The sequence below is a fragment of the Epinephelus lanceolatus genome, chromosome 10 (assembly GCF_041903045.1).
Source record: "Epinephelus lanceolatus isolate andai-2023 chromosome 10, ASM4190304v1, whole genome shotgun sequence".
Taxonomy (NCBI): Eukaryota; Metazoa; Chordata; class Actinopteri; order Perciformes; family Serranidae; genus Epinephelus; species Epinephelus lanceolatus.
This window is the reverse complement of record NC_135743.1, coordinates 5,734,576-5,761,756: the sequence shown is the minus strand read 5'-3', so window position 1 is coordinate 5,761,756 and position 27,181 is coordinate 5,734,576. Positions and strand designations below refer to the sequence as shown.

Here is a 27,181-nt window from a genome sequence, read left to right as displayed (position 1 = left end):
AAATAAAGTCAAATATTTATGAGTAAAGTCGCAATTTTGTAAAACAAAGTAAAACTGTAAAGAAAGTTGTAATTTAATATAACAATATATTACTGCGGGATTAAAGTCGGGACTTTACAAGATGTTTATATCAATATTTGGTTGGAGGGAGCAGGAAAAATCGTGTCAGATTACTTGTCAACACATTTTTTCTCATGCAACCATTTGTCATAATATCATACCAGGTATTTTTTCTCAAAATGTTATGACTTCACGTGTTTAGGGCAAACAAATCCATTATTCAAAAACAAAGAGACATTGCAGGCTGTATAAATCCAGACCACATGCTTAAATTGTGAAAAATGCCACAATTCCTTTAGTGTTTGAAAGCAGCACGACCCTCTAAAGGAACTGTGGGTAATGTAGTTTCTCCTACTCCTGCCCCTTAGCCCATCCTGTGTGTGTGAATGTGTGTGTGAGGGAGTGGTGAGCGATTACCACCAGCTGGTCATTTTAGATAAAACACAATTGTTAGTAACGATTAAGAAGTGCACAGTTTAATAAACAGGTCTCAGTTTTAGAAATGTCTTTTATTTATATTTTTTCAAGGAGTTGGTTCATAAAATGTCTGAAAATAGGTAAACAGGTACTCGAAGTATTCAGGTACTGAGACAGGTTTGTACTGAAATGTCAGTTTATTGGCTGTTCCAGGTTCAGCTGGATGATCCTCTGCGCTAAAACAACATTACAGTTAATTTCTATAAAACATAAAACACACAGACTCTGACGTGTTAATTATCTGTGAGGCTGATAAGTATAGAACATTATTTAATTCTAATCATCATTCATTTATTTAACTTTTTTTTTCTATCTAATGTTTATTCTATCTTTGGATCAGAGAAATAAAACCTGCAGATTCATCGGCAGCGACGTTCAGTCACATTTTACATGTTCAGAAGAATAAAAGATTTATTATATATTTTTTATTTAATATTTTAAAGTGACGTTTTCTTTCTGCTCATCTTCTCATTTCTTTCCTTGTTAGAACATATTTGCTAATGTTTTCAGTATGGTGTTTGTTCTGTCAACACTTTCATATTATGGCTGTAGTAAACACTGGAGATTACAGGGGGCGCTGCCACAACTCTATACTGATATTCCTATTGGGTTTCCATGGTAACACTGATGTAAAATTTGATCGGTCTGCTGCTTGAAAACCGTCAGAGACTGAAGTGGGGACATTTAATCGGACAATACTCAGCTTTACGGGCACTTTTAACCTGACTATACACAGCGCAATGGGGACGTTTGACCTGACTGTACACAATGTTACAGGGACACTTTCAGTCCAGCAGTCAGCAGGTGGTGGCACCAGACCCTGACCTCTGACCTCTGGATGACTGACAGCTGTCGTCATGCTGACTGAAACATATGTGCGTTTGTTTATGAATTAACTTGTTATATTCAATAATCAGCTTCCTGTTTCCTGTCAGCTGATGCGTTGAAAGTTCTGGTGACCTCTGACCCCAGCTGCAGCAGCAGGTCGGTGACCTCTGACCTCCCTGGAGAGGAGGTCTAGATTTTCTCCACGTAGTTACCAGGGAACATCCCCTCTCTGCCCCGCAAGCGACCAAACCACCAACCTGAGGGATCTGCAGAGAGTACAGAGACAGAGGACGTGTCAGGACTACAGGACACCAGAAGAGCTCTGATTGGTCCGTTTGATCAGCTTAGCAGGTACGAGTCAGTAAGTTACCTGCACAGTCACTTTATTCTACACATCAGTTGGTTTTGGTCTCCGTTTGAAACATGCAGCTACTATCTGGCTAGTACATGCAACTGATGTGAGATCATTTCTTGAATGACAGACACACAACTTTGTTTGTATTATAACACCAGACAGACGCACTAAAGCCCCGTTTCCACCAAACACTTTCAGTATGGTCCCTGTGGAACCAACAGTAACCCTTCAGACATGGTACCTAGACCCTAGTGTTTCCACCACAAACAGTACTCTTAAATGTGGGCGGGGTTGTTGTCACTCCCTGCTCCGTCCAGCACTCACTGTATTTCCTCCTTTATCAGTCTGCACCTCATTTATCGTCCACAGAACGAGGCTGCACGCCGATATTTTCAGAACAAAGTAAAACAGGCTGCAGTGAGAGTCTCTCTCCATGGGATATTTAAAAATAGCAGTTTTGTGCATTTGGTCCTTCTCAGGCAAGCTCAGGGGTTTAGTGTTGCTGTAGCCCACAAGAACGACACTCTGCGATGCTTTTCTTTTCTCTGAGTGAGGATTAGAAAATATGCGGTTCATATAACCCGGCCGAAATTAATATATATAAATGCTTGAAGATCCACTCATTAATAAAAGTGTGTGTCATATAAAAACTAAAGTGATGGTCAAAGTTGTCACAGTGAACTTTAAGGTGTGCTGATGGATTCATGTTGTCACCTGATGCATTGAGCAACGTTAACATTCCACCTTAAAAGTCACCGGCAGTTGGCCCAGTGAATGAAGTTATTTTTTCTCTGACTCCAGCAGCTGTGAGAGGCAGCAAAACATCCTTTCATTTTATTGTTACAATAATAAAACTCTCCACAGTATGAACAGTGGTTACATGAGCCTCAAAACCAGACACAACTCAGCCCTGAGCAGAGTGACCGTCCTCTACTGACCAATCAGACTGCAGTGTTCACAGCTCCACCTTTTAATACCAGATCTGTGTGCTAGGTACCCCAACAGAGGGGGGACCAAACATGGGGATGGTACAGAACAGTTCCATTGGTACCATCCACAACTTTTTCCAGTGGAAATGTAAAAAAAAGCGTATCGAACTGAACTGAACCATACTGTACTGCTCAGTGGAAACGGGGCTATAGTAGTAGTACTAGAAGTAGTGCAGTAGTAATCTAAAATAACTAGTACTAGAAGTAGAATTAATCAGTCGTACTACAAGGAGCAACAGTACTAGATGTCGTAGAATAGTAGCATTACTGTAGGTCGAACTGGTAAAAGTATAACTACAAGTAGTAGAAGTAGTAATAAAGGTAATACTGCAGTAGCAATGTCATTAGTAACAGCAGCAGTAGTGCTAACAGTAGAGCTAACAGTAGAGCTAACAGTAGAGCTAACTGTAGTGCTAACAGTAGAGCTAACTGTAGTGCTAACAGTAGAATCTACAGCACCAGTAGTCATGGTATTAAAAGTAACAGTTACAGTAGTGTTTCTAGCACTGATAGCAGTACCTTCTGTGAGTATCTCGATGACATCATCAGCATTGAAACTGAGCTCATCGGTGTCCTGGGCATCGTAGGCGTACAGAGCTCTGCATTGTGGGGACCGAGGCTTCGGTTTCGGAGCCGGTTTGGGTCGACCTGCTCCAGGAAGAGGCTTCACCTCCTTTGAACGCCGTCGCTGCAACCTGCAGGCAACACGCAGGGATTACAGTGGACCAGAGGAAAAAAAAGTTATTTAAGTTCTGGTGTGACTGGAGAGCTGCTGGTTCCAGTCCAAGGGCAGCACGTTCTGCTACCGACATGCTCTGGAGCGCAGGTCAGTTTAAACCTTTGTTAGTCCTGTGAGGTGACTTTAGCAACACTAAGTTACTGGTTATACTGTTTATACTGGTGACCCTGGTCACACTGGCTATACTGCTGTAGTTAGTTATACTGACTACACTACTCCCAGTGGCCTCACCCTGCGGCGCCCTGCTCGGGGACGTTCATAAAGCCCATGTCGTGTTGTGGGGCCTGGTTGCTGCGGCGATGCTGGCTCTGGAGGCGGGGCAGAGTCGGCTGCTCCATGCTGGACTGCTGCCTGATCAGGGAGCCTCTGGAGGACCTGGAGCCTCTGGGAGCTCCGCCCCCTCTGGAGCGAGGACCTGAAGAAAAAAAGCCAAATTATAAACCAGTAGTTGCAGTGACATCCTGACACCTCAGGGGTTGTTCTCTGGTACCTGAGCCGTACTGGTTGGACTGCGGAGCCTGGTGGCCCATGTAGCGACTCTTGCGGTTGTCCTTCCTCGTTGGTCCTACAAATCAAAGACAGGAAGTGAGGGGAGCCCACAGGAAGTTGTGGTAGAATATGTGGTGAGTCAGGTCTGAACTTACTGGAGTTTTTGGGCAGACCCGGTCCGATTGACACCTGCAGGACCTTCCCGCTGGGCTTCAGGACGGCCTCGTCCCCCTGACCTGCCTGGAACTGGATCTGTCTGGACCCTGACGAGCTGAAAGGACCCCAGCCACCCTTCTTCACCTTAAACTCCAGACTGGAGGATGGAGACAGACGGAGGGATAGAGTTAAAGTTCAATTTAATTTAGAAAACTATCACAGCTGTCAGACTTTATTTTAGCCGCGTTGATTTTCTGAAGTACTTAAATTAGCACAAAAGTCAAGAACGACATGTTTGTATTTTTTAACATCTGAGTTAAACAAAATAAAAAAGTCACGGTACTGACAGGTTGTTGAATTTGAGCGGCAGCTTCTTCTGGGTTTTCTCTTGGTAACGTTTGACCAACAGACTGAGGAACTCGGTTTTAAAGACACTCTGAAGAATGCTGTCGTACTCCTCTTCGTGGATGATGAAGAAGTCGTCCTGCAGAGTGCTGAAGGAAAAACACAAAACAAAATCACTGAGAAACAGCAGTAGATGTGCATCAAAAACTTCCGTCTTCAATCAGAGTCAACTAATATTAAGTGCCAACGATTACGTGTTGAGTTAATCACGCCTCGAGTTGGGTGCAATTACAACATGCTGTGACAACCTGTCTGTGTTTTTAGCCACACCCGGATTTTTAACACAGTGTTAACAATATTGTTCTGTAACTCTTGGCAAAAATGCAAAAATAAGAGAATTTCTTAAAGTGCTGAACCACTATACCACTATATTTACTTTATTGACTTAACTTCACAGCCTTAATTTTATTTTTATTTTGGTTTGATTTTGGGTAAAACAAAGAACATGTGGGTCAGAGTACCACAGACAGTACTTTTAAATGTAGGCGGGGTTGTTTGCAGATGGTAACAGTTGTGTCACCGCTCCACACAGCTCTTGCTGTATTGCCGCTTCATCAGCAATGCAGAGGAAGGTCTGTACCCTGCTGATCGTCTGTGATCGGGGTTGCGCGACATTTTCAGGACAAAAAAAGAACAGGCTGGAGTGTTTATTGCCACTGTTCCAATCGACAGACTGCAGTGTTTTCGTATCGGATCAGTGTGCTACGTACCTCAAAAGACAGGTAAAAAAAAACAGGATGAACTGAAGCCATTCTTTTGTTAGTATCCACAATTTTGACAATGGAAACACAAAAATAACCATTAAAACGTGTAACGAACTTAACTGAACCGGACTGGCTCTAGTTCCAGTTCTAGGTCTGGTTCTGGTGGTGTACCTCAGGGAAACAGACTGGATCTTGTCAAGCTCAATCTTCCTCTTAAGAACCTCCTGGATCTGACCTTTATCTGGACCTTGCTTCACCTTCTCTCGACCGATCAGGTACAGGAACTTCGAGGTCAGGATGAGGTCCCGCTTCACGGTCTGCGGAACAACAGAAACAGAAAGTGTTCAAACAGGAAGTGTACTGATGAACTGAATTTGGTGAATTCTGACAGCAAACTTTTTTGTGATTTTGGCCAAAAAAAACAAAAAAAAAATTCACATTTGTGATTTGTGATTTTTGGCCAAAACATAAACAGACTTGACTCTGAGCAGCAGTGAACAGAGATCTCTGAAACATCTACTTGTTCACATTAGCTTGCTAAACCTCAAGTTCTTGTATGGTTGACTCAACAGCATCTCAAAGACTGGCTGAGGAACTTGACTGGTTTCTCTGAAATAGATGTGACTGGGGAGCCACTAAGATAGCATTAATCCACAACTCTGCCCTTAAGCAGTACCAGGGACAAGACCGATCTGACTTGAAGTCCACCCTCGCCCACATTATTGAACAACTGGCTCGATAAACCATGGTGAACAGATCTGACAATGTATAGGTGAGACTCTGTAGTCATAACTTAAGGGAAATTTCGGTTTATTTCAACCTGTCTCCTATCGTCCTAAATTTGTTTCAAGTCACTAGTGACATAGAAATAATAGTTAGCATGTTAGCCGTTAGCCTAGATACAACCATAGCGTCACACCTGTTAAAACGTAAGTGAATGGGCATCCTTCAAGTGCAAAGTTAGTCCACTAAACAAGCTTTTTCTCCACAAAGACCGCCTCATATCGTTAGGATAAATGTCAGAGAACATATAGAAAACGACATGTAAACGTGTTGTCTTACCTTACCAGTGTGCTGCCATGTTTGTTGTTTACCATTTAGCTAAGGCTGCAACCGGTCCCATTCCTTGCAACAGAGGCATTCCTCTTCTGTGGGCATTGGGGCACAGCATTCACAGGTAACGTTACACCACCAATCTCCAGAGCTAAAGCCTTCCAGCAGCCATTCCTCCTCTGTCGTCCTCTAACGTTACCTGTTGCGCCTCTCTCTCTCTCTCTCCTCCGTTCTTCAATTTCATGAAGCTCTTCGTCAGTGTATTCTGGCTCAAATAAATAAGGGCACCCATCAACTCTCGATGTGGAAAGCCTATATACAAACTTTACTTATTTATTTGAGCCAGAATACACTGACGAAGAGCTTCGTGAAACTGAAGAACGGAGGAGAGAGAGAGAGAGAGGCACAACAGGTAGAGGAAGACAGAGGAGGAATGGCTGCTGGAAGGCTTTAGCTCTGGAGATTGGTGGTGTACCTGTGAATGCTGTGCCCCAATGCCCACAGAACAGGAATACCTCTGTTGCAAGGAATGGGACCGGTTGCAGCCTTAGCTAAATGGTAAACAACAAACATGGCAGCACACCAGTAAGGTAAGACAACACGTTTACATGTCGTTTTCTATATGTTCTCTGACATTTATCCTAACGATATGAGGCGGTCTTTGTGGAGAAAAAGCTTGTTTAGTGGACTAACTTTGCACTTGAAAGGATGCCTGTTCAATTAAGTTTTAACAGGTGTGACGCTACGGCTGTATCTAGGCTAACGGCTAACACGCTAACTGTTATTTCTATGTCACTAGTGACTTGAAACAAATTTAGGACGATAGGAGATGGGTTGAAATAAACCAAAATTTCTCTTTAAGTTCTACATACAGTCGACTTTGAGGAGGAAGGGCAAAGATTTGTTGTGAGATTAGCTGTCATTGCTGTTTTTACCCTGAATCTTCGGTCAAACTTCACCACGACGTCGGCAAAGTCAATCCTCTCTCTGCGGCCGACAAACTGTCTGATCTCAGGATGGTTGTCCGTCCCAAGGTAGTCACCGACAAAGTTCCTGTTGATGCTGTTTCTGCGGCGCTCCTTCTTGTTCAGCAGGACGTCAGAGGCTGGGAGAAACAGAGGATCATTCAGGAGATTGAAAGACAAAATGTCTTTGTCCAAGACACAAACAAAAGTCAAACGTGATGCATCCTCAGCACACTTATGAGAGACAGTCTTACCTTCCTCCCTCATCTTGACATACTTGCGGACAGCGATGTGTTTCCGCCATGCCGTCTGGATAACCCGGGCGTAACCATTATACTTCCTCTCCCTCATCTCCTCCAACAAGAAGAGCTGCAGAGTGACAAATAGAGACAACAAACATAAAGAGAAGACAGAGACAAAGGACTCAGCCCTTTTAATCAATGACTGCTCCGGGTTTAATGCAACAGGATCTTTCCAGTCAGTTATTGGCGAGGTATTTCATCTAAGCCTTAAGTGTCACACTTTAGGAGCAAAATTAAGGTGCTTTGTGTAACTGGCCCCAGAACAAAACCCTACAGTCTAGTTTAATGATCAGGAGGTTCTGTTGAGGGTCTGCTTACTTTGAACCTCAGTGTTCGTGTTAACAGAAAGCTTTACTGAAAAACGTTACAGCAGGATAAACCCCGTCCTGAGCTGTCCTTCCTGTGTGTGAGTGTTTCATACCGACTCTGGAGCTTTGATGAAGACTTTGCTTCTGCCCAGCTGGTACTGGTCCTGGTCCATGTGGACGGAGCTGAGGAGGTGCAGGACTCCCTGACGCTCCTCGCCTCTCCATTTAGGCCACGTCTCCTTAGTCAGGATGGCGTACCTGCAGCACACAAGTCTCATGTCAGCATGTTTGCAGCAGCAGTACGGTGTGCAGGATGTTACTCTTTTTGACCTCTGACCTCTGTAGGAACTTGTTGAAAACCCGTCTATAGGCGTATCCTGCGCGGCGGACTCTGATGTTCTCTCGGAGGCCGAGGTACTCCACCTGATGTCTGACCCGCTTCTCCTCCCAGTCCCGGGGGCGTTTGGTCTCGTTGGGTTTGATGCAGCGGATGTAGTGGGGGGTGCACTTCATCAGAGTCTGGACCAGACTGTTGGCTTGTTTCTAAAAGAAGACGGGTCAGTTTTGCCTGTTAGCGCTGTTAACCACAGATGTTCTGACACCATTTTTTCCTTCCTGATACTAATTCTGTTTCCTGAACAGGCAAATTGGCTGATAGCAAGTACCAATCCAGGACCACCTTGGCCAAATTGCGGACATTTTGCTAACAGCTAACATAAGATCAGTGGTTCCCAACTGGTGGGTCATGGTCCAAAAGTGGGTCATGGGTCCATTCTGAATGGACCTCAAGTGACTCACGAATGTGTCAAGTTAATAAAAAAAAACACACTTTATTTTGACGTACAGTGAATATCCGGCTCAGAGCTTTTATTTTGAAGTGCTGTTTCCTGCTGTAGAGTGAGTGACTAACAGACAGCTACTTGACAGAGACAGTAAACTAGGTCGACGACATGGCCAAACACAAGTATGACGCTGCATATTTTAAACTGTGTGGACTTTGAACTAATGACGAAGGACAAATCTGGACCCCTTGCCTGAACCAGTGCACGAGATGTACTGTATAAGATGCAACAGGCAGTCAGCTAACTCTGATATATCCCATCTGTGGCAACATCGTAGTAGAATGTCCAAGTAGAACGAGAGGAAAGGGTGGTGTGCATCAAACTTGGGTGGGTTAGACTTTTACCTAAAAGACCACTGTTCAGTTTCTTCGGACACTTAACGTATGTTGGCGTATGCTACCTGACGGGATCTTTACATGACAGAGTCGTCAAGTGACAAACTCATTAAGTTACTGTAACAAACACAGTAATTTAAACCTAAACCATCACAGTTTTACCAGAGCTAACCAAGTGGTTTAGTTGCCTTATGCTACGGTAGAGTTGGTGGCTAACCCCACGTTTCCGGTGACTGACACATCCAAAGCTGACGCTAGTTGGGAACCTAGGGCGTCATAGTTTGAAGCGTAGGGCCACTGTTCAAGCTGTCGTATTATGAGTGAGAACGTGTTGACGAAAACAGCCCGACATTGGCAACCTGAAGCCATTATTATAAGAAAACACTCTCTGAAAGTCTGCAGTGCCCCCTACAGGCTGCAGATGTCATTACGGCCACAATCTGAACAAAGATGATTTCTTCTTCTGACAGTCTTAACAGCCGTGAAGCTAAACATGTTAACTTTGTCCTGAGGGTGGCGCTAGAGGAAAGGTGGAGTCATTCAGTCTCCATCTGTCGGTCATTGCGCCTGTCTCACCTTGATCTTACTGCTGGCGGTGGTGGGACGCCCTCTCTTCTCGGCCTCCAGGTTCTCAGGGAACAGAGCTTTGATGAACGGACTGACCACAAACACATCACAGACAGGGGTCAGAGAGAGGTCATCACACAAGCGCACGCACACACATACACACACTTAGAGTACTCACAACTCGCTGCTCTGCATCAGCTCGATGATGTCATTAAACAACACGTCTCTGTTTCTTTCACAGAACCCGCTGACGTCATATGACACCTGGACAGACAGACAGATGGAGATTATAAACAGACAGACAGACAGACAGGTGAACACCTGAGCAGGTAACAGATGAACCGCGTACCTTCCCAGCGTAGTGGTGGATGACGAATCCTCTGTTCCAGCTGCTGAAGTGTTCGTGGGATCCCACCTGTCCCTGAAGTTTCTGCAGCAGCGTCTGATCTGCTCCTTCACCTTTAGCGTGCATTGTAGCGCACACGTCGTCCAGGATGCTCATGAGCCCAGGAGGATTCTGGGAAACGGTCAGAGAAATGATGAGATGAAAAACAGAGCTCTATTTATATTTTAATTACTGTATTTCTGTCTTGATTGCATCTTCAGTCTTGCTTTTTTGTTGATGTTCCTGATAATTCTGTCTTGTTTTTAACTTTATATGATAAAGACAAACGAAGGAAATGGTTCCTCACTGATTGTTTACTCACCAGTTTGGACTCGATGAGGTCACAGACCACCTTGTTGTTGAAATACTCGATGGGCGTCCATTTAATCCCCTCCTGAACATATTCTTCCTGCAGAGACAGAAACACGTTAAATCTTTTTATTCTGATACGCTGTGACAACAGAAGGGAAAAAGACAGCTGTGGATCAGAAGGAGAGAAGAAGAACATGGAGACAGGAAGTAGAAAGGACAAGAAAAATCATTCCAATCAACAACTACAGCAAATAAACCAGGGAAGAAGAAGATTTGTCTTATAACACTGATGGAGTCACAGGTTAGGACGAACATCAGAGGCATAATTAATGTGATGACATCATGCTGTGATGACATCATGATGTATTACCTGTTCTGCCTTCAGTGTGAGCTCAATAAAAATCTGCTGCAGCTTCTCGTTCACAAAGTTGATGCAGAACTGCTCGAAGCCGTTTCGCTGAAAAAGAACACAAGTTATTAAGAGATAAGATAACATAAGATAAACTTCATTAATCCCACACTTGGGAAATTCACATGTCACCGCAGACTAAAAATCAGATCAATCAATCAAATAATGGAATAGATTGGATATTCTGAAATGGGGTTGTATGAGGTATTTATCTGTAGTCTGGGTATTACCCACAGTAGATGGTCACCAAGCCCCAGTTGGTAGAAGTAGACTGGAGTCCAACACTGAAGCTAAGCAATGTACTGCTGTGGACGGGGGTCAGCAGCAAAATGTATTTTAGCCTCCTCTAAAAGTCTCACCTTAAAAAAATCAAACCGCTCTACCTCTCCGTCAGAGAGCCTGTTCCAACAGGGAGGCCAATAACAGCTTCAGTTCTCCATCTATGGTCTCCTCAAAGCCACCAGACTCCATTGAGAAAAACACCAATTCTAGCTCGCTGCACACAGGAGCTGCTGATCGACCGCTGCTACGTCCAGTTAGTTACTTTGTCTTATTGTGTGACTTCGGCGGATCCAAACTAACCCTGATAAACACCAAAGTCACGCAATAACACAACAAACTAACTGATTGATGCGGCTGTAGACCAGCAGCTCCTGTGTTTCATAATGTTAAATCACTGTTTTTGTCAATGGAGTCTGGTGTTGAAAAGTGCAACATAATGGCTTCATTTCCCAACAGAAATCACTGTCTGACATGATGGTAAAATGGTGAAAATATTCTCAATACAGCGCACACTTAAAATGTTATAGATTTTTTAGGTGGGACTTTTTTCAGGTGGCTAAAATACATTTTGCTGCTGCCCTCGTCTACAGCAGCAGATTGCTTAGCTTCCATGTCAGATCTCACCAGCTTCACCAAAATTACCGACGCGTACCGACTGACATCCACTGAATGTAATACAGTCATAGACCAGCTGACCGCAGAGGATCAGTACCTCATGTCACCAGAAGGTGTCAGCACTCACACCCACACTTTAGTTGGCATATTATTAAAATAAATGAAAGAGAGAGAAAAAAGTACTTTTTTACTACTTCCTTCAAACAATTTAGCAATTCCCTACATTTCCCAGAATGCTATTCAACAACCCTCAAGGGAAGGTGCACTACCAGTTTTATGAGCAGGTGGGGGTGGGTGTGTGTGTGTGTGTGTGTGTGTGTGTGTGTATGTGTGTGTTTGTATAAACTCACTGGTGCACAACATTTTCAAACTTCATAAACGCAAAACATTATTGACCCTTATCTGAGCCTGTACTTGTAGTTCTGCTCAGAGATTTCGTCCTTTCTGAGACTTGAGAAAATTTTGTCCAGTTGTCACATTTTCAAAGTGCTGCCTGGAGGTTTCATCTTGTTTTTAGGTTCAGAATCAGGTTTACATTCAGTGTTAGAGAGCTTATTGTGTCAGTGACTGCATTTGCATATTCCGATTTCTGACAATATTTCTACTACGCCTCTTACATGATAAATGAAAATAAATATTCCACTAATATTCTTGTTTACATGCAGCTGTACACACTGCGATTAACACACTCTAACATGTCACTTGTCATGTCAAAATATGAAAAAGGTTTCCTACTGACGGCGGACTTGTTCGACTATGTGACCACAGCATCCCTCTTTCATTCCTTCCAACCACCTCCTTTAAAAAAGGTCGGCATTGCGATATTTGCTCATATCCAAAAACCTGTTGATATCCAAGTCTTTCATAATGTTTAATAGAAGGCATGTTTCTCCTTCTGACTACAAATCTTTGCTTTTCTTCTGGACAGGCGTCTCTACTTCAGCCTTGCTAACTGTTGGCTGCTGGTTTGTGTACAACGTATCCATGATAACGCAGAAAACACACCTTAAACAGGCAAGAGGCTGTGCGTCACAAACTGCAGTAAAGACTCACAGTTTAAGGGGCTTTCAGACCGCCACACCGTAACTCCTGGTAAATCATTTAATGAGGGGAAGGCAGCAGAGGGGAAGCGGTTTCTAACATGGCAGTAGGGGTAAGAAGCAGTTGCTGCCCACGTGGACATGTCAAGATTTTGCTTGACTTCTGGCAGTTGCCACCTGCCCAGCTGATTAAATAGTGGGAATCATGGAAGCAAAAGAAGACAAGATGGAGGAGCTGATGATCCTGGTGTCTGAATACCCTGTTACAGTGCTACTCGACAGGCAGAATAAAAACTAGGCCTGGGATAGCATTTCCACCGAACATCAGATGATGTTGAACTGAATTGTTGAATTGTCAAAATATTAAGAAATCTTTGGAAATGTCAGTGATTTCCATTGTCTTGCTACAGTATAGCTAGCTCGTACTTCTGCGAGTGTCCACCGAAGCACCTGCCTGTCATCACAGCTGCAGCTTTTAAAACACTTTGCTTTTGCACGCACTGTATACATGGCCAAAGAATGCTCCTAAAACCTGAATAATATCGGCATATCCCACATGTCATCATCAGAAAATGCTTTCTTCCGCAAAACGCCTAATTCAGAATATCCAAAGCTGTTTATATGACCTATTCATATTCGGAATAACAGTGGAATATTAGTGTGCATGTAAACATAGTGACTGAAGGTCCTCACAAGTAGTGAAGAACAAACAAGTGTGTGTATTCATACCTGGAAGATCTCGAAACCGTAGATATCGAGGACTCCGATGTTGAGCTCCTCTTGGTCCTTCTGCATGGCTTTATTAATACACTGTCACACACACACAGACACACAAATTAAATTTATCAGCACAGAATAAAACAAAGCGTGAAATAAAACAAAGTGTGTGTGGAGTGTTGAAGCAACTGACGTCAACGAGGAGGTCGAAGAGTCGGGTGTACAGAGCTTTGGACAGGGCGTCTCTGGAGAAACAGGCCTGCTCTGTGTTCAGGGTGACAGCGATGGACTCGGTCTTCCCGCCCCACTTACTGTCCATAATCCTGCTGGTCAGTTTACTGCAGAGGCCGTCCTGAGGGATCCCCAACAGGAAGGACGGGAACGCCAGGACTGACGGGAAGACAGACGAAGACCATTTAACCATCAGAGACCCAACAAGAAGTCTGTTAAAATAATTCACCCAAAATCTTCAGTCTGTTTAATTCTCTCTTTATGGTTCTCAGCTTCATGGATCCAAGAACAGGGAGTTAGCTGCAGGCTACAGCTAGATCTCTGTTTGTTTAGTGTGTATTTGTTAACATGTCAAAGTGCCTCCCTTCAAAGTGAGCTGAACGATCTACCAGCAGCTCCTGTTTGCAGTGTGACCACGGACGTACAGACGTCTATCACTGGACTACTGTCTGAGACTGAAGAAAACTTAAAAACATGGCGACTCTCAGGCGAGTTCTTTTCTTTCTATTCTGGATGGATAATGATCAGAAATAATGACATCCTCAGGGAGTGTAGTTACACTAAATGATCTCAACATGAGTTTTATATCAGGGAGTTCATATTTCACTGAGTTATGATAAAGAAAAGGACGGAGAGTTTCTAAACTCTGGTAACTAACTTCCTGTTGTGTTTCAAACACCTGCGTCCACCTGAACTTTATTTCATGAACTCACCACCTTACTGACTCTTATTTGACTCCATATTATCACCTCGACTGTGTTGTAGTGTGTCGTTTTTATTGTGTATATTGTGTAGTATCTTACAGTCCTGGCTTTCGACCACAGCGTAGTTGTTTTCTTCTCTGAAGCTGATGTTTCCCAGATGAAGAATTCCTGCAACGAGCTGAAGAACTGAATCCTGATCCTCTGGAGAGAGACCCACTACTGACATCGCCTCCTGATGGACAGACAGACAGACAGTCAGTCAAACAGGTCGACAGACAGACAGACAGACAGACAGACAGACAGACACAGACCATAGTGTCAGAGAACTCCTTCTTGTCGTTGATGTCCTCCACAGTGTAGGTTCCTGACTGGTTGAGGTAGAAATAATAGTCGGGGGTCGTGACCCCAAGGTTCTCCCTCTGCTCCGCACTTGCCCCCTCCAACAGCTGAGTACAGAGGTCAAAGGTCACAGAGAGGTCGCAGACATTCAGTTTATGAAAAACATTTACTTGTTATATAAAAACAAAACCAACACAGGTTCTTCTGTTTACGTACAAAGGACACAAAGAGGATCCGAAGAAGAAGTGCAAGGATGGTGAAAAATTACCAAAGGGATTAGGAGAGGGAGTGCAGGCAATAAGAGAGTAAGCAATGGGATCGGGAGAGGAAATGACAAGGAACCAACCCAATAGGGATCGGGAGAGGAAGCAACAAGATCGGGAGTGGAAGCAACTGGACAGGACTAAGAGAGGAAGCGACAGGATCGGCAGACGAAGCGACAGGATCAGGAGAGGAACCTGATGGGATAGGGAAAGGAAGCAACCCCGTGAGATTGGGAGAGTAAGCAATGGTACTGGGAGGAGAAGTGACCCGACTGGTCAAGAGAGGAAGTGACACAACAGGATTAGGAGAGGAAGCGACAAGATTGGGAGAGGAAGCAATCCGACAGGACTGGGAGAGAAAGGAACCTGACAAGGTTGGTAAAGGAAGTGACTTGATGGTTTCCGGAGAGTCAATGATGGGTTTAGGAGAGAAAGCCACCTGTCAGGATTGCAAAAAGAAGCAACCTGACAGGGCTGATAAAGAAAATGATCTGACGGGATCGGGACAGGAGGCAACATGACGTAATGGGGAGTGGAAGCAACTTGACAGGACTGGGAGAGGCAGCGATGGGATTTGAAAGGGATTCGTCCTGACGGGTTAGAAAGAGGAAGCAACTCCATGGAACTGGGAGAGTAAGCGATGCTATTGGAAGGAAAACCGACCCAACTGGTCAAGAGAGGAAGTGATACGACGGGATCAGGGGAGGAAGCAACATCATGGAATGGGGAGAGGAAGCTATGGGATATTGAGAAGGAACGGGTACCAAATAAATCAGAATCAGACTAAATGTCAGCAGATGTTATTGCGCTTATTTACGCAGACATTGCAGTGCATGTTAATACATGTTGCAGTAATTGCAGTATGCATTACAGCACCTGGTAGTAGATGTGGAAGCTTCTCTCTCCAGGATTCTGTGAAACTACTCGACTTTTCTCCAACAGGAAGTTGGAGATTTTTCCTCCATCAGGAGCTCCTCCTCGACTGAACTGGATCTCAAAGTATTTACCCTGACAGGAGGAAAGTGTGTACATGTGTTAGTTGTGTATATTAGAGGTATTCCGTTAACTGTTTATATGCTGTGTATAAATCTGTCTGAATATATTTATACTCACAAATCTGCTGGAGTTGTTGTTACGGACCGTCTTGGCGTTGCCGAAGGCCTCCAGCAGAGGGTTGGACTGCAGGATGATGTCTTTAACACGCTGCACACACACATACACGTACACACACACTCATCAGCAGGAGCAGCAGTAACCATGGCAACAGCAGTAATATACCAGTAGATATAAGGGCCCGTACACATGCTGCATTTTTTGTGCCCTTAAACTCATTGTTTTTAACGTGGATGCACGGTAGGCGCGCTCAAAAGTGAGAGCAACACCGCCGAGATGTGCAAGTGTTCTGAGCGCTCATTTTTCAGGGTGTGACAGCTGCACCCTGAGATAAACAGAGTTCAACTGTTAGAGCGCATCAGCCCAAGAAACAACCAATCACAGCCAGCTAAAATCCGTCCTGTGAGAAATATGGAGTAGAAGCTGATCATTTTACTGCAGGACTACCCGGCACATCTGTCCCACGGGCAATATTTTAGGCCTACGGGAACACTGGTTACCTCCTAACACAGGGTAAATTGTAACAAGACTTTTTAAGTGGCTACACAGGGTCGATCCTTTCGTGCATCCAGCCAGTTGACCACAATACTACCAAACAGTGACCTGCAAAATTCCACAGAGATTGGACGTGTTTCAGCTGAGTTCAGTGACAAAGAGTGTTTTCAGCCAACATAATTAAATTTCTTTGTCGTACTTGTTTTTCGATTCCTGAGCTGTCTGTGTAAGTCATGAATCTAACTATATATCATCTTAATAACTGTCTTGTTGCCTAAAACATAGCATTGTTTGAATTATATAACCAACTCCCAGCAAGTGTTAGCTGGGCTTGATAACATTTCCACACAGTGGGGTTCGTTGTAGCGAGGTTGACATGTGGATCTAGGTTACCCAATCTGTGTCCATCTATTGGTCCAACCATTGAATATCAACGATCGACTAACAGCAAGCTGTCTCGAATGAAAAGAGAAAAATATATAATATCCACACACACAATGTATTCGTCTATGTGTTGATCTTTCCATTCATGAAGCGTTGGTGGTTAAATGAGGGATGTACAGATGTTTGGATATCTATCATAGATGGATCTTTAAACAGTATCAACCTACAGTATATAGACAGAATTGAATTCATTGTATTAAACAAACTTTTCCACTTTGTGTAACAGCTAACCCTCTGCCTGTTACAACTAACCCCGCCCATGAGGTACGTTGTTACATATCACCTCTGCCACTTCTTGGTGCAACTGTAGAAGAAAGGTAAGTTCTAGAAAAAAAACAACAAATGTTTATTTGTAGCAGAGATGTGCGTCTCAAACAATTTTTAGCCAAAAATAAAATGTGTTCAGCTGTGCCCCACTCAACAGTGCCTGGAAGATGATTAGCTCTGCACTCAGGATCTGTGGTACGTAGGCTATGATATGATGCTGGTTATGGTTGCTTGAAAGATAGCACAGCACAGGCACAGGAGAAGCACCAGAGCCCAACCTCATGTTTTCCAGGCAGTTAGAAGACACGCATGTGTGCAGGTCCTAAACCAATCTAAATAATTCTCTCTGGATTCTGATTCAAACACCTAAACTCTGAGTAACTGCAGCCCAAACTACCAGAACCACAAGCTGTACTATGAGCAGAACCATGAGCAGCACTCTGCATACCGACCTGGACTTTGTCTCCTCCTCCGGACACTTTGGACACGTAGCTCATGATGTATTTGGCAGCGACAGTTTTTCCCGCTCCGCTCTCACCGCTGACAGGAAACAGGAAACATCGTCAGTGGCAACACATTAATTCACCTTCAGCAGGTGTGAAGACAGAAATCTTATTGTGCCAAATTCTCTATGTTTGTGTTCACATCGTTGTCTGCAACATTTACTAAAGTGCTGTACACAAGTACGAATTTGAAATACCTTTACTTCACAAAAAGATGATACTGTGTTCTGAATTAAACTTTACAACAGAATATAAAGTGTTTAAAATGAGCTGCAATATTAACTGCTGCTTATGTTTCAAAGCATTGGTGATAATTGTTTAATAATATTATAAATATATATATATATAATAATAGATGCCACAGTGGTGCAGTGGTTAGCAATGTCGCCTCACAGCAAGAGGGTTGCTGGTTCAGACTCGAGGTGGGGGAGCTTTTTTGTGCAGCGTTTGCATGTTCTCCTTGTGTCAGCGTGGGTTTCCTCCAGGTGCTCCAGCTTCCTCCCACAGTCCAAAGACATGAATGAAAATATATAATAGTATGGTTTTACCACTCTGCTCAGCGAGTTTTTACTTCAGTAGAATATCGGAGTACTTCCTCCGGCGCTGCCTGTTCTGCAGGTTTCTCTCAGTACTCATTTCAGCTTAAGATTTCTGTTGTTTTTCCTGTTTTCTCCGAGCTTTGTGAAGTCAACATGTCACTCTGACAGCAGGTGTCTTTCCAGGCGGCTGTCAATCAAATCTGATATAACTGTACAGTTTTTCAGCGTTAAAGGCGAACACCGCCCAAATTAAGAATTCCAGTGTTATTTCCGTAGCCTTGGAAACTTCAATCAACATTTGAGAACATGAGCTGCTCTCTCTGACAGACAGAAACCACAGAAGTAAGCCTCAAACTTGTGATATCATAGGGTATAAGTCTGGAGCTGCTCCACAGACAATGAATGGGAGCCTGATTTTGTTTTCTTTGTTATACCCAAATGAGCTTTATTCGATTCTTACCTCTGACAGAGATAATGTACCCGTATACTCAGAACGCTCCACGTGGCTGCTCTCAGTATCATCTAGATCATCTTTCACCATTCATTGCCTGTGGAGCAGCTCCAGACTTTACACACTGTGATATCACAAGTTTGAGTTTAGCACTCTAGTTTTTGGATTTTGGAGAGAGTCGTTCATGTTCACTGATATTTTTACCTTTTTGTCTCAGACCAAAGGAATAACATGCAGACATTTTGAAAACTGGGCTATTATGGCTACACCACCCTGAATACACCTGATGGAACAGGATTTGTAGACAAGACCAGATTGTGCAGTGTCAATGACTGAACAAGGCACTGACGTTTATGTTTAGTAATCCTCACTCATTTTCCATAACCACTGATCCTGCTGGAGCCTATCCCAGCTGACACTGGGTGAGAGGCAGGGTTCACCCTGGACAGGTCACCAGACTATCACAGGGCTGACACATAGAGACAGACAACTATTCACATTCACATTCACACCTACGGACAATTTAGAGTCACCAATTAACCTGCATGTCTTTGGACTGTGGGAGGAAGCTGGAGTACCTGGAGGAAACCCACACTGACACAGGGAGATCATGCAAACTCCACACAGAAGGGCTCCACCACCCCGGGGTTCAAATCACTCATTAATAGTTAATGTCAGAAAAACAGACAGCTGTCGTTGTTGTTTGTTAAGCTGTGAAAGTCCCGCCTACCTGATGATGACACACTGGTTTTCGTTGTCAATCATCATGTTCCTGTACATGTTGTCAGCCAGAGCATAGATGTGGGGCGGGTTCTCATACTGAGCCTGAAGGGAGGGTCAACATGTTCACGTTCAAAAACAGTTTAAATTTAAACATCCAGACAGTGAAAACATCGTCCACTTCAACAGTTTCATGTATGTACATTAGGGTTACAGCGGTACGAGATTTTCATGGTACAATAACAAAAATATTGCAGTTTCACAGTATTACAGAATTTATATTATTATCAGTCAGAATGAGCGATAAAGGGATGAAAACAGAAGAGTTATTTTTGGTTGAACAAACATTTTATCACTATAACTGAAACTTGAAACTATTTTTTGTTAATGGAAGTTTGTGTAAAAAGTCTCCTTTGAAAATAACTGACATAAAGGGGACATTCTCCGTCCAGTTGCATTTTTCTTTTCAATATCGTAGATAAGCAAATGTACACAGTACGATAACCGCCAACTTTTATATCAACGTATACCTTGAAACTGAAATATCGCTGCAACCCTAATGTACATATATGAGTGTCTAAAGGTATACTATGCAGCACTGTCAGTTACTGTCTGTAGATACACTCGCCAGCGAAAAGCCAACCCCAGATCCACTCCAGTTTGGAGCTTCACCTTGCTATATTTGCAGAGTTCTTTCTGGCGATGTGTCTCTTGGAAACCTGTTGCTTACAGTGTGGCAGCTGGGCGCTACCTTTTTATAAAGCCCAGACCTCACCTGAGTGCTGTGCCCAAAACTCAGACAATAGAAAAACAAAAACAAGAACATGCAGGAAGAGGGCGGAGTCTCTGCAGATAAATACACCGCCACACACTGAGAGCGGGTCATCAGTGATGATGAGAGGGATTACTTCAGTATGAGTCTGTGTGTTGTTGATGTCTAAGGAAAATCCTGCATAGTATACTTTTAAGTAAATCTAAAGTGCAACTAAAACTGGGTATGAAATTTTTTTTAGACTAGACTCAAAAGAACTTAGAACTAAACTAAAACTTAACATTCTTAAACAATACAAACTAAACTGAAATGAGCAAACCCACTCTGGAAACGTAATTGAATTCAAAACAAATATTAAAAATGAAATAAAAATAGAAACGAATGAAAAATACATAACTATAGTCACTCTGACAAATATACAACCCTGAAGTTTAGATGGTGTATAAAATTAATGTAATGATTTGCAAATCTTTTTGACCTATATTCAATATTCGATTCGATACAGTCCAAACAGTCTGAATTTGATGCCTGCAATATGTTTTAAAAGAGTTGTAACAGTGCCATGTTTCCCACTGTGTGACATCACCTTTTCTTTAAACAACACTCAGTGTTTGGGATCTGAGGACATGAACTGTTGAAAGTTTTGAAAGTCAAATTCTCTCCCACTGTCTCAACAGTCCAGAGACTCTGTTGTTGTGTTTTGCATTTAATATTGTTCCACACATGTTCAATAGACAGGTCTGGACTGCAGACAGGTCAGTCTTGTACCAACACTCTGTCACTACGAAGCCACGCTGCTGGAACAGGTCTCAGTGTCTCCCTGGAATAAGCAGGGACGTCCCTGAAATAGACGTCGTCTTGATGCCGGCATATGTTGCTCCAAAACCTGTAGGTACCTTTCAGCGTTAACGGAGCCTTCACAGATTCACACCTTCACACCATCACAGATGCTTTGAACTTTGAGCTGGTAACAATCTGAATGGTCCTTTTCCTCTTTAGCCCAGACTGGTTTTAATTCCCTGCTGTCTGAGGGGTCAAAGGTCACGGCCATTCATAATAAGTTTCTAGCTTTGCTTCTAAGGTGCAGAGACTTTTCTGGATTCTTTCACTCTCTCGTCGATATTACGGATTGTAGATGGTGAAAAGTTTTTGCAGTTGTGCTTTGAGACGTGTTGATCTCAAACTGTTGGACTGTTTGCCCACACAGTTTGTTACTGAGTTGTAAAACTTGTGCTGTCCTTGATCGTGAACAACTAACACTTTCATAGTCTTTTGTTGCCTCTGTCCACGTGTTGCAGACATTAAATTCAGAATGAGTGCATAATTTATAAAAAACAATAAAGATTATCAGTTTGAACATTAAATATCTTGTCTCTGGACTGTATTTAACTGATTATAGATCAAATAAGGATTTGGAATATATTTTTTATTTACACTTTACACAACGTCCCAACTTTTTTGGAATAGGGGTTGTGGATGGATGGATGGATGGATGGGTACGTAAGTAGACAGGTAGGTAGATAGTTGGGTAGATAAGTAGGTAGGTAGGTTGTTGGGTAGATTAGATAGATAGATCGATAGATCGATCAATCGATAGTTGGGTAGGTAGGTAGGTAGGTAGGTAGTTGGGTAGTTGGGTGGGTAGGTAGATAGGTAGGTAGGCAGGCGGGTAGGTAGTTGGGTAGGATAGATAGATAGATAGATAGATAGATAGATAGATAGTTGGGTAGGTAGGTAGACAGTTGGGTAGGTAGGTAGGTAGGTGGGTAGGTAGTTGGGTAGTTGGGTAGGATAGATAGATAGATAGATAGATAGATAGATAGTTGGGTAGGTAGGTAGACAGTTGGGTAGGAAGGAAGGTAAGTAGGTAGGTAGGTTGTTGGGTAGATTAGATAGATAGATCGATAGATCAATCAATCGATAGTTGGGTAGTTGGGTAGGTAGGTAGGTAGGTAGGTAGGTAGGTAGATAGGCAGGCAGGTAGATAGGTATTTGGGTAGGAAGGAAGGTAGGTAAGTAGGTAGGCACAGATAGATAGACAGGTAGATAGACAGGCAGACAGATAGATAGATAGATAGATAGATAGATAGATAGATAGATAGATAGATAGATAGATAGATAGTTGGGTAGGTAGGTTTGGGTACTTGGGTAGGTAGGTAGGCAGGCAGGTAGATAGGTAGTTGGGTAGGAAGGAAGGTAGGTAAGTAGGTAGGCACAGATAGATAGACAGGTAGATAGACAAGTAGATAGACAGGTAGACAGATAGACAGATAGATAGATAGATAGATAGATAGATAGATAGTTGGGTAGGTAGGTAGGTTGTTGGGTAGATTAGATAGATCGATCAATCGATAGTTGGGTAGGTAGGTAGGTAGGTAGGTAGGTAGATAGGCAGGCAGGTAGATAGGTAGTTGGGTAGGAAGGAAGGTAGGTAAGTAGGTAGGCACAGATAGATAGACAGGTAGATAGACAGGTAGACAGATAGATAGATAGATAGATAGATAGATAGTTGGGTAGGTAGATAGTTGGGTAGTTGGGTAGGTAGGTAGGTAGGTAGTTGGTTGGTTGGGTAGGAAGGAAGGAAGGTAGGTAGGTAGGTAGGTAGGTAGGCAGTTGGGTAGTTGGGTAGGTAGGTAGGTAGGTAGTTGGTTGGTAGGGTAGGAAGGAAGGTAGGTAGGTAGGTAGGTAGGCACAGATAGATAGATAGATAGATAGATAGATAGTTGGGTAGGTAGTAGTTGGGTAGAAAGGAAGGTAGGTAGGTAGATAACTACACAGACAGACAGATGTGTGTGTGAATTGTTGTAGGAGTGTGTTGTTGTTGTTGTTGTTGTCTTACCGCTCCCTGGTAGAGCTCCACTTCTCTGTCAGTAAAATATGGAAGCTGTTTGAACGGATTCACAGAGATCAGAACTGGACCGATGTAGGTCTGACAGACAGAACAAGGTCAAGGACCAGAACCATAACCATAACCACTAAAACCAGGAACAGAATATTCCAAACATTTTCTTTCTCTCAGTTCGTCTCCTTATTTCTGTCAGCAGATTTCTGACTCATAATCTGGGTTAATAAATATAAACACATGATAAAGGTGTGTGAGGATACAAAGATGTAGTCGTCCATGTATCTCTTCTTCAGGTTGTCCGTGATGGCGTCCTCGTTGATCTTGGACAGCAGCACCATGTCGTCCACCCCGCTCACCTTCACATTCTGAGCCTGCCAATGGTATCGCTCCTTGCTACCCTGAGGGGCGGGGCATAAACACACAGACAGTCAGCTGATCACGTCAACATGTTCATCACCTCTGACCTCCGACCTGCTGCCAGGATCCACTTCATACGTTTCATAAATCAAAAGTAAATGACTTACGTAAGTTTGTGTTTGCTTATTAATGTGGTGTCTATGAGTTTATGCACCTTTAAATGAACTTCACTGACGTGTTGATGAAGAGCAGCCGTCTGAACAAGATATTATTAATATACTGAATGTTACAGGAACCAGTTGTGCAGCTTTTATTTGCTTTAAATTGAGTTCAGTCATATTTAACATATTTAAATGACTTTATTAATTTTGATACCAATGTAAACTGTGCAGCTGTATTCTGTAAAAAAACCTAAAATATAATAAATGAGTTCAGTCCTGTGTTTTTAAAATATAAAGCATCACATTCACACAGCTACACAGTATTAATCTGTACTATCGAATACATAATAATGTTCTTCAATAATGAACTGAACACCTGCTTTTATCTGTTCATTTAATCACAGTAGAAATACTGTTACACATTTATAGAAACACTTCTGAATCAAAACTGTAATCAGCATTATATATAAACCAATGACATCATAAATATTACTCTGAATAAGGAGTACTTTTACTTTAGGTACTTCAAGTATATTTGTAAAGATGATGTACTTTTACTTGAGTAACATTTTGAATGCAGGACTCTGCAAATTGAAACACAGCAGCATCAGTACTATTATCAAGTGTTTGTTCAGCAGAAATTTCACTGCAGCTCTGACAAACACACACACACACACACACACACACACACACTGTATGATTGGTTGACGCGTCTCTCCCGCCTGAAGAATTCCCAGCATTCCTTCTGTCCTGTAGGATCTTGTTAAGGAGCGGCGACGCCCCGGCGTGTTCGCCTCAACATGTAGCGCTCTGTGTGTGTGTGTGTGTGTGTGTGTGTGTGTGTGTGTTTGTGTGTGTGTGTGTGTACAGTCAGATTAAGTCAGTAGTGAGCTGAACTGTGCTGACGACTGTCCAGGGGCGGCGTACAGGGAGGAAAAGTGGGACTGATTACCGAGGGCCCAGATGGGAGGGGGGCCTTGAAAAGTCTGGAATTAAGTTTGGCTTCATTGGCAGTTTTTTACTTTTAAGTTTTTAGTGGCGTAACTAAATTAAAATAGGCCGAATACATTGGTTGAAAGACTAAATTTTGTATAAAAAAAATAGCGGAAGCTCTCTGAGGCCCTTCTCACCCCTTAAGGGTGCAAAATGGTTCGGTCCACCCTGTCACCAGGATTGAAGTGCTAACACAACTTGAGCAGAGTGAGTGACTGTTGATGCTTACTTTACTGTCATGTATTTCACTGAGAGAGGGAAAACCAGGGTTCAGAAGAGAAAGGAAGACAGAAAGAAAACAAACTGACTTTGTAAATAAATAAAAAGGTGTGTGAGAGAGACGGATCAAGAGAGGAGCGTCAGGGGGCCCACAGAGCCAGCGTGTGCATCGAGCTACGCCCCTGATAAAAACATTCAGATGGTAAAATCTTTTTAAAACTTCATAAAGAAAAACAATCAGCCTCAAGTCATCAAATTATATCAAGTTACGCCTGCAGTAATAATAATAATAATAATAATAATAATAATATAATTATCATTATTATTATTAATCCTTCATACTGAACATAAAAACCTGCTGTTAAATAAAATCATGTAAAAAAAAACAAAAACAGAATCCAAAACAGGAAATAAAGTCAGGGAGAAAACTGTGAAATCATATAACAAATAATAAAAAGTAAAACAATAAGAAAAGGAAAGTTTGAAAATGAAATAGGAAGCAGTATAATGTTTGGCCCTCGTGGCTTCCTGTACTGAGTCTCAGTAACATACCTGAGGGGCCACAGGTTGATTAACTCAGTATGTAATGATGAGGGTTTCCATGGTAACAGGAAGGAAAAATGACCAATATCTTAATGACCGATTTTTATTTATTTAAATCTTAATTATATAGTTTATTATTTTTTTTTACATAAATGTATTTATATTTTATTTATTATTTTATTTCATTTCATGTACTCCTGCAATTTTTATTTAAATGTAGTTTTTAATGTCTTTATTTATTAAGTTATTTTTTCTTAGATCAATCTTTCTGTTTTTTAAAAACGTTGGTTTATAATTATCATAAATTATTTATAAATTATTATTACAATTATTTTCAAGTTACATTTAATTTTTTATTTTATAAACTTATTTTATAAACTGAAGAAGAAAATTGTGATCAGGAAGTTTTAGTTTAAACAGCAGAGACCTGATCAAGGATCTGTTCCTGCAGGAGTCTCACAGTAAACCTGAACCCTGCAGGACCAAAAGCAGGTCCAGGATATGAACCAGGACCTGAACCAGAACCGGGACCAGGACCAGGTCCAGGTTCGGGTCTCTCCTGTAGTGTAAAGTAATCAAAGTGAACTCACCATCTTGTCTGCTGCCCCTCCTGCTTCACTTCCTGCTTCAGGTAAATGTTAAGAAATCTTGACTGAGTCTCAGGTGGATGCGGATCCAGGTGGACTCGGACTGATCCCGGGTCAGCTCGGTCCGGATCAGTTCGGATCAGATGAGTCGATCAGGCGGATTCTGTTGATCTCAACATTTTCTTGTCACTGTGTTTTCTGTCTGTTTTTCTTCCTTCAGTCTTCAGTCTCTCAACTCTCTGCAGGTGTGGGCAGGTAGAGCCCCGCCTCCTCCTCCTTCTGCCTGCGGAACTCTGGGTAATGAAGTCCTGACACAGAGCGGCTGGAGCTCTGCTGCCCCCAACTGTCCGAAACCGGGAGTACAGTCTGTATGACTGCAGACGGAAACACGTCACAACTTTTCACCTCAAAGTTAGAAATGTTTTTTATTTACGGACAAAAAGTGTTGAAACCAGAAAATATTGAAGATTTTAATGGTTTACATTTTTCATGTATTTATATTTTAAAAGGTTTACTGTAAAAACAACAACAAAAAAAAAAACATTATGTAATTATTTTTAAATAATTTGAATCTTAAAAAGATTATTTTTAAATAAAATTCATAACCTACAGATGTCACTTTTTTTAATCTTCAGTGTCTTTTGTTTGTCCTTTCTTATCTAAAACTGTAACTCCTGTGAAGCCACAGTGACCTTTGACGTTTGACAGGAAGTGAAATTCCTCCTGTTGAGGCGCACCTCAGTGCATGCTGGGAGTTCGAGTCAGACACAACTGTAGACAGCTTAAAAGTTCAGTTTGTCAAATTATGATTTTTATATTTCTTCTCTCTCGTCACAAAATAAAACAACTGTTACTGTTCGTCATTTAAAATGTTTTTCGTTTGATTTTTGTCATACTTCCATTAAAAAAGGTTTCAAGTTTCAATTATAGTAATAAAATGTTTGTTCGACCAAAGATAACCTTTCTGTTTTAATTCTTTTAAGGGTCATTAATAATTCTGTAACACCATTATACCATGAAACTGCAATATTTTCTGAGACGGTTATTGTACCATGAAAAAATTATACTGTGCAACCCTACTCAGGTGAGGTCGGGCTTTATAAAAAGGTAGTGACCAGGTGCCAGATCGTCAGCAGAAGCCATCCAAGAGACACAGCGCAGGAAAAATGCAAGTATAGCGAATAAGAGTGGATCTGGGGTCGGCTTTCACTTTCACTGATGACACTGCCGACCAACACTGACTGCACAGTAGACCCTTAAAGACCATCGGCTGATTTTCAGATACTTTGAGTTTCAGGATA

The 27,181-nt window shown here is 42.4% G+C and overlaps 1 protein-coding gene across 1 annotated transcript; it reads right to left on the bottom strand.

The window, feature by feature from the left end:
• Positions 1-550: 550 nt before the first annotated feature.
• myo1eb (myosin IEb) lies at positions 551-26,143 on the bottom strand. Its single transcript, XM_033641640.2, has 27 exons — positions 25,884-26,143; positions 23,281-23,418; positions 23,015-23,104; positions 19,414-19,508; positions 17,643-17,730; positions 15,985-16,074; positions 15,748-15,879; positions 14,581-14,715; positions 14,369-14,501; positions 13,528-13,724; positions 13,347-13,427; positions 10,642-10,728; positions 10,282-10,368; positions 9,924-10,091; positions 9,753-9,838; positions 9,584-9,665; positions 8,168-8,373; positions 7,944-8,088; positions 7,475-7,589; positions 7,191-7,360; positions 5,374-5,519; positions 4,441-4,587; positions 4,093-4,250; positions 3,939-4,013; positions 3,680-3,863; positions 3,229-3,404; positions 551-1,631 (listed from the first exon to the last, which is right to left on the bottom strand). The coding sequence occupies exons 1-27, from the start codon at positions 25,884-25,886 to the stop codon at positions 1,555-1,557; spliced, it is 3,291 nt and encodes a 1,096-aa protein (XP_033497531.2). The 5' UTR covers positions 25,887-26,143; the 3' UTR covers positions 551-1,554.
• Positions 26,144-27,181: the final 1,038 nt, after the last annotated feature.

Coding starts and splice junctions, on each gene's coding strand:
- myo1eb (XM_033641640.2), bottom strand. Junction 19,509..23,014: donor TGGAGCTCTACCAGGGAGCG/GTAAGACAACAA, acceptor CCCTCCCTTCAG/GCTCAGTATGAGAACCCGCC. Junction 5,520..7,190: donor AGTTTGACCGAAGATTCAGG/GTAAAAACAGCA, acceptor GTTGTTCCGCAG/ACCGTGAAGCGGGACCTCAT.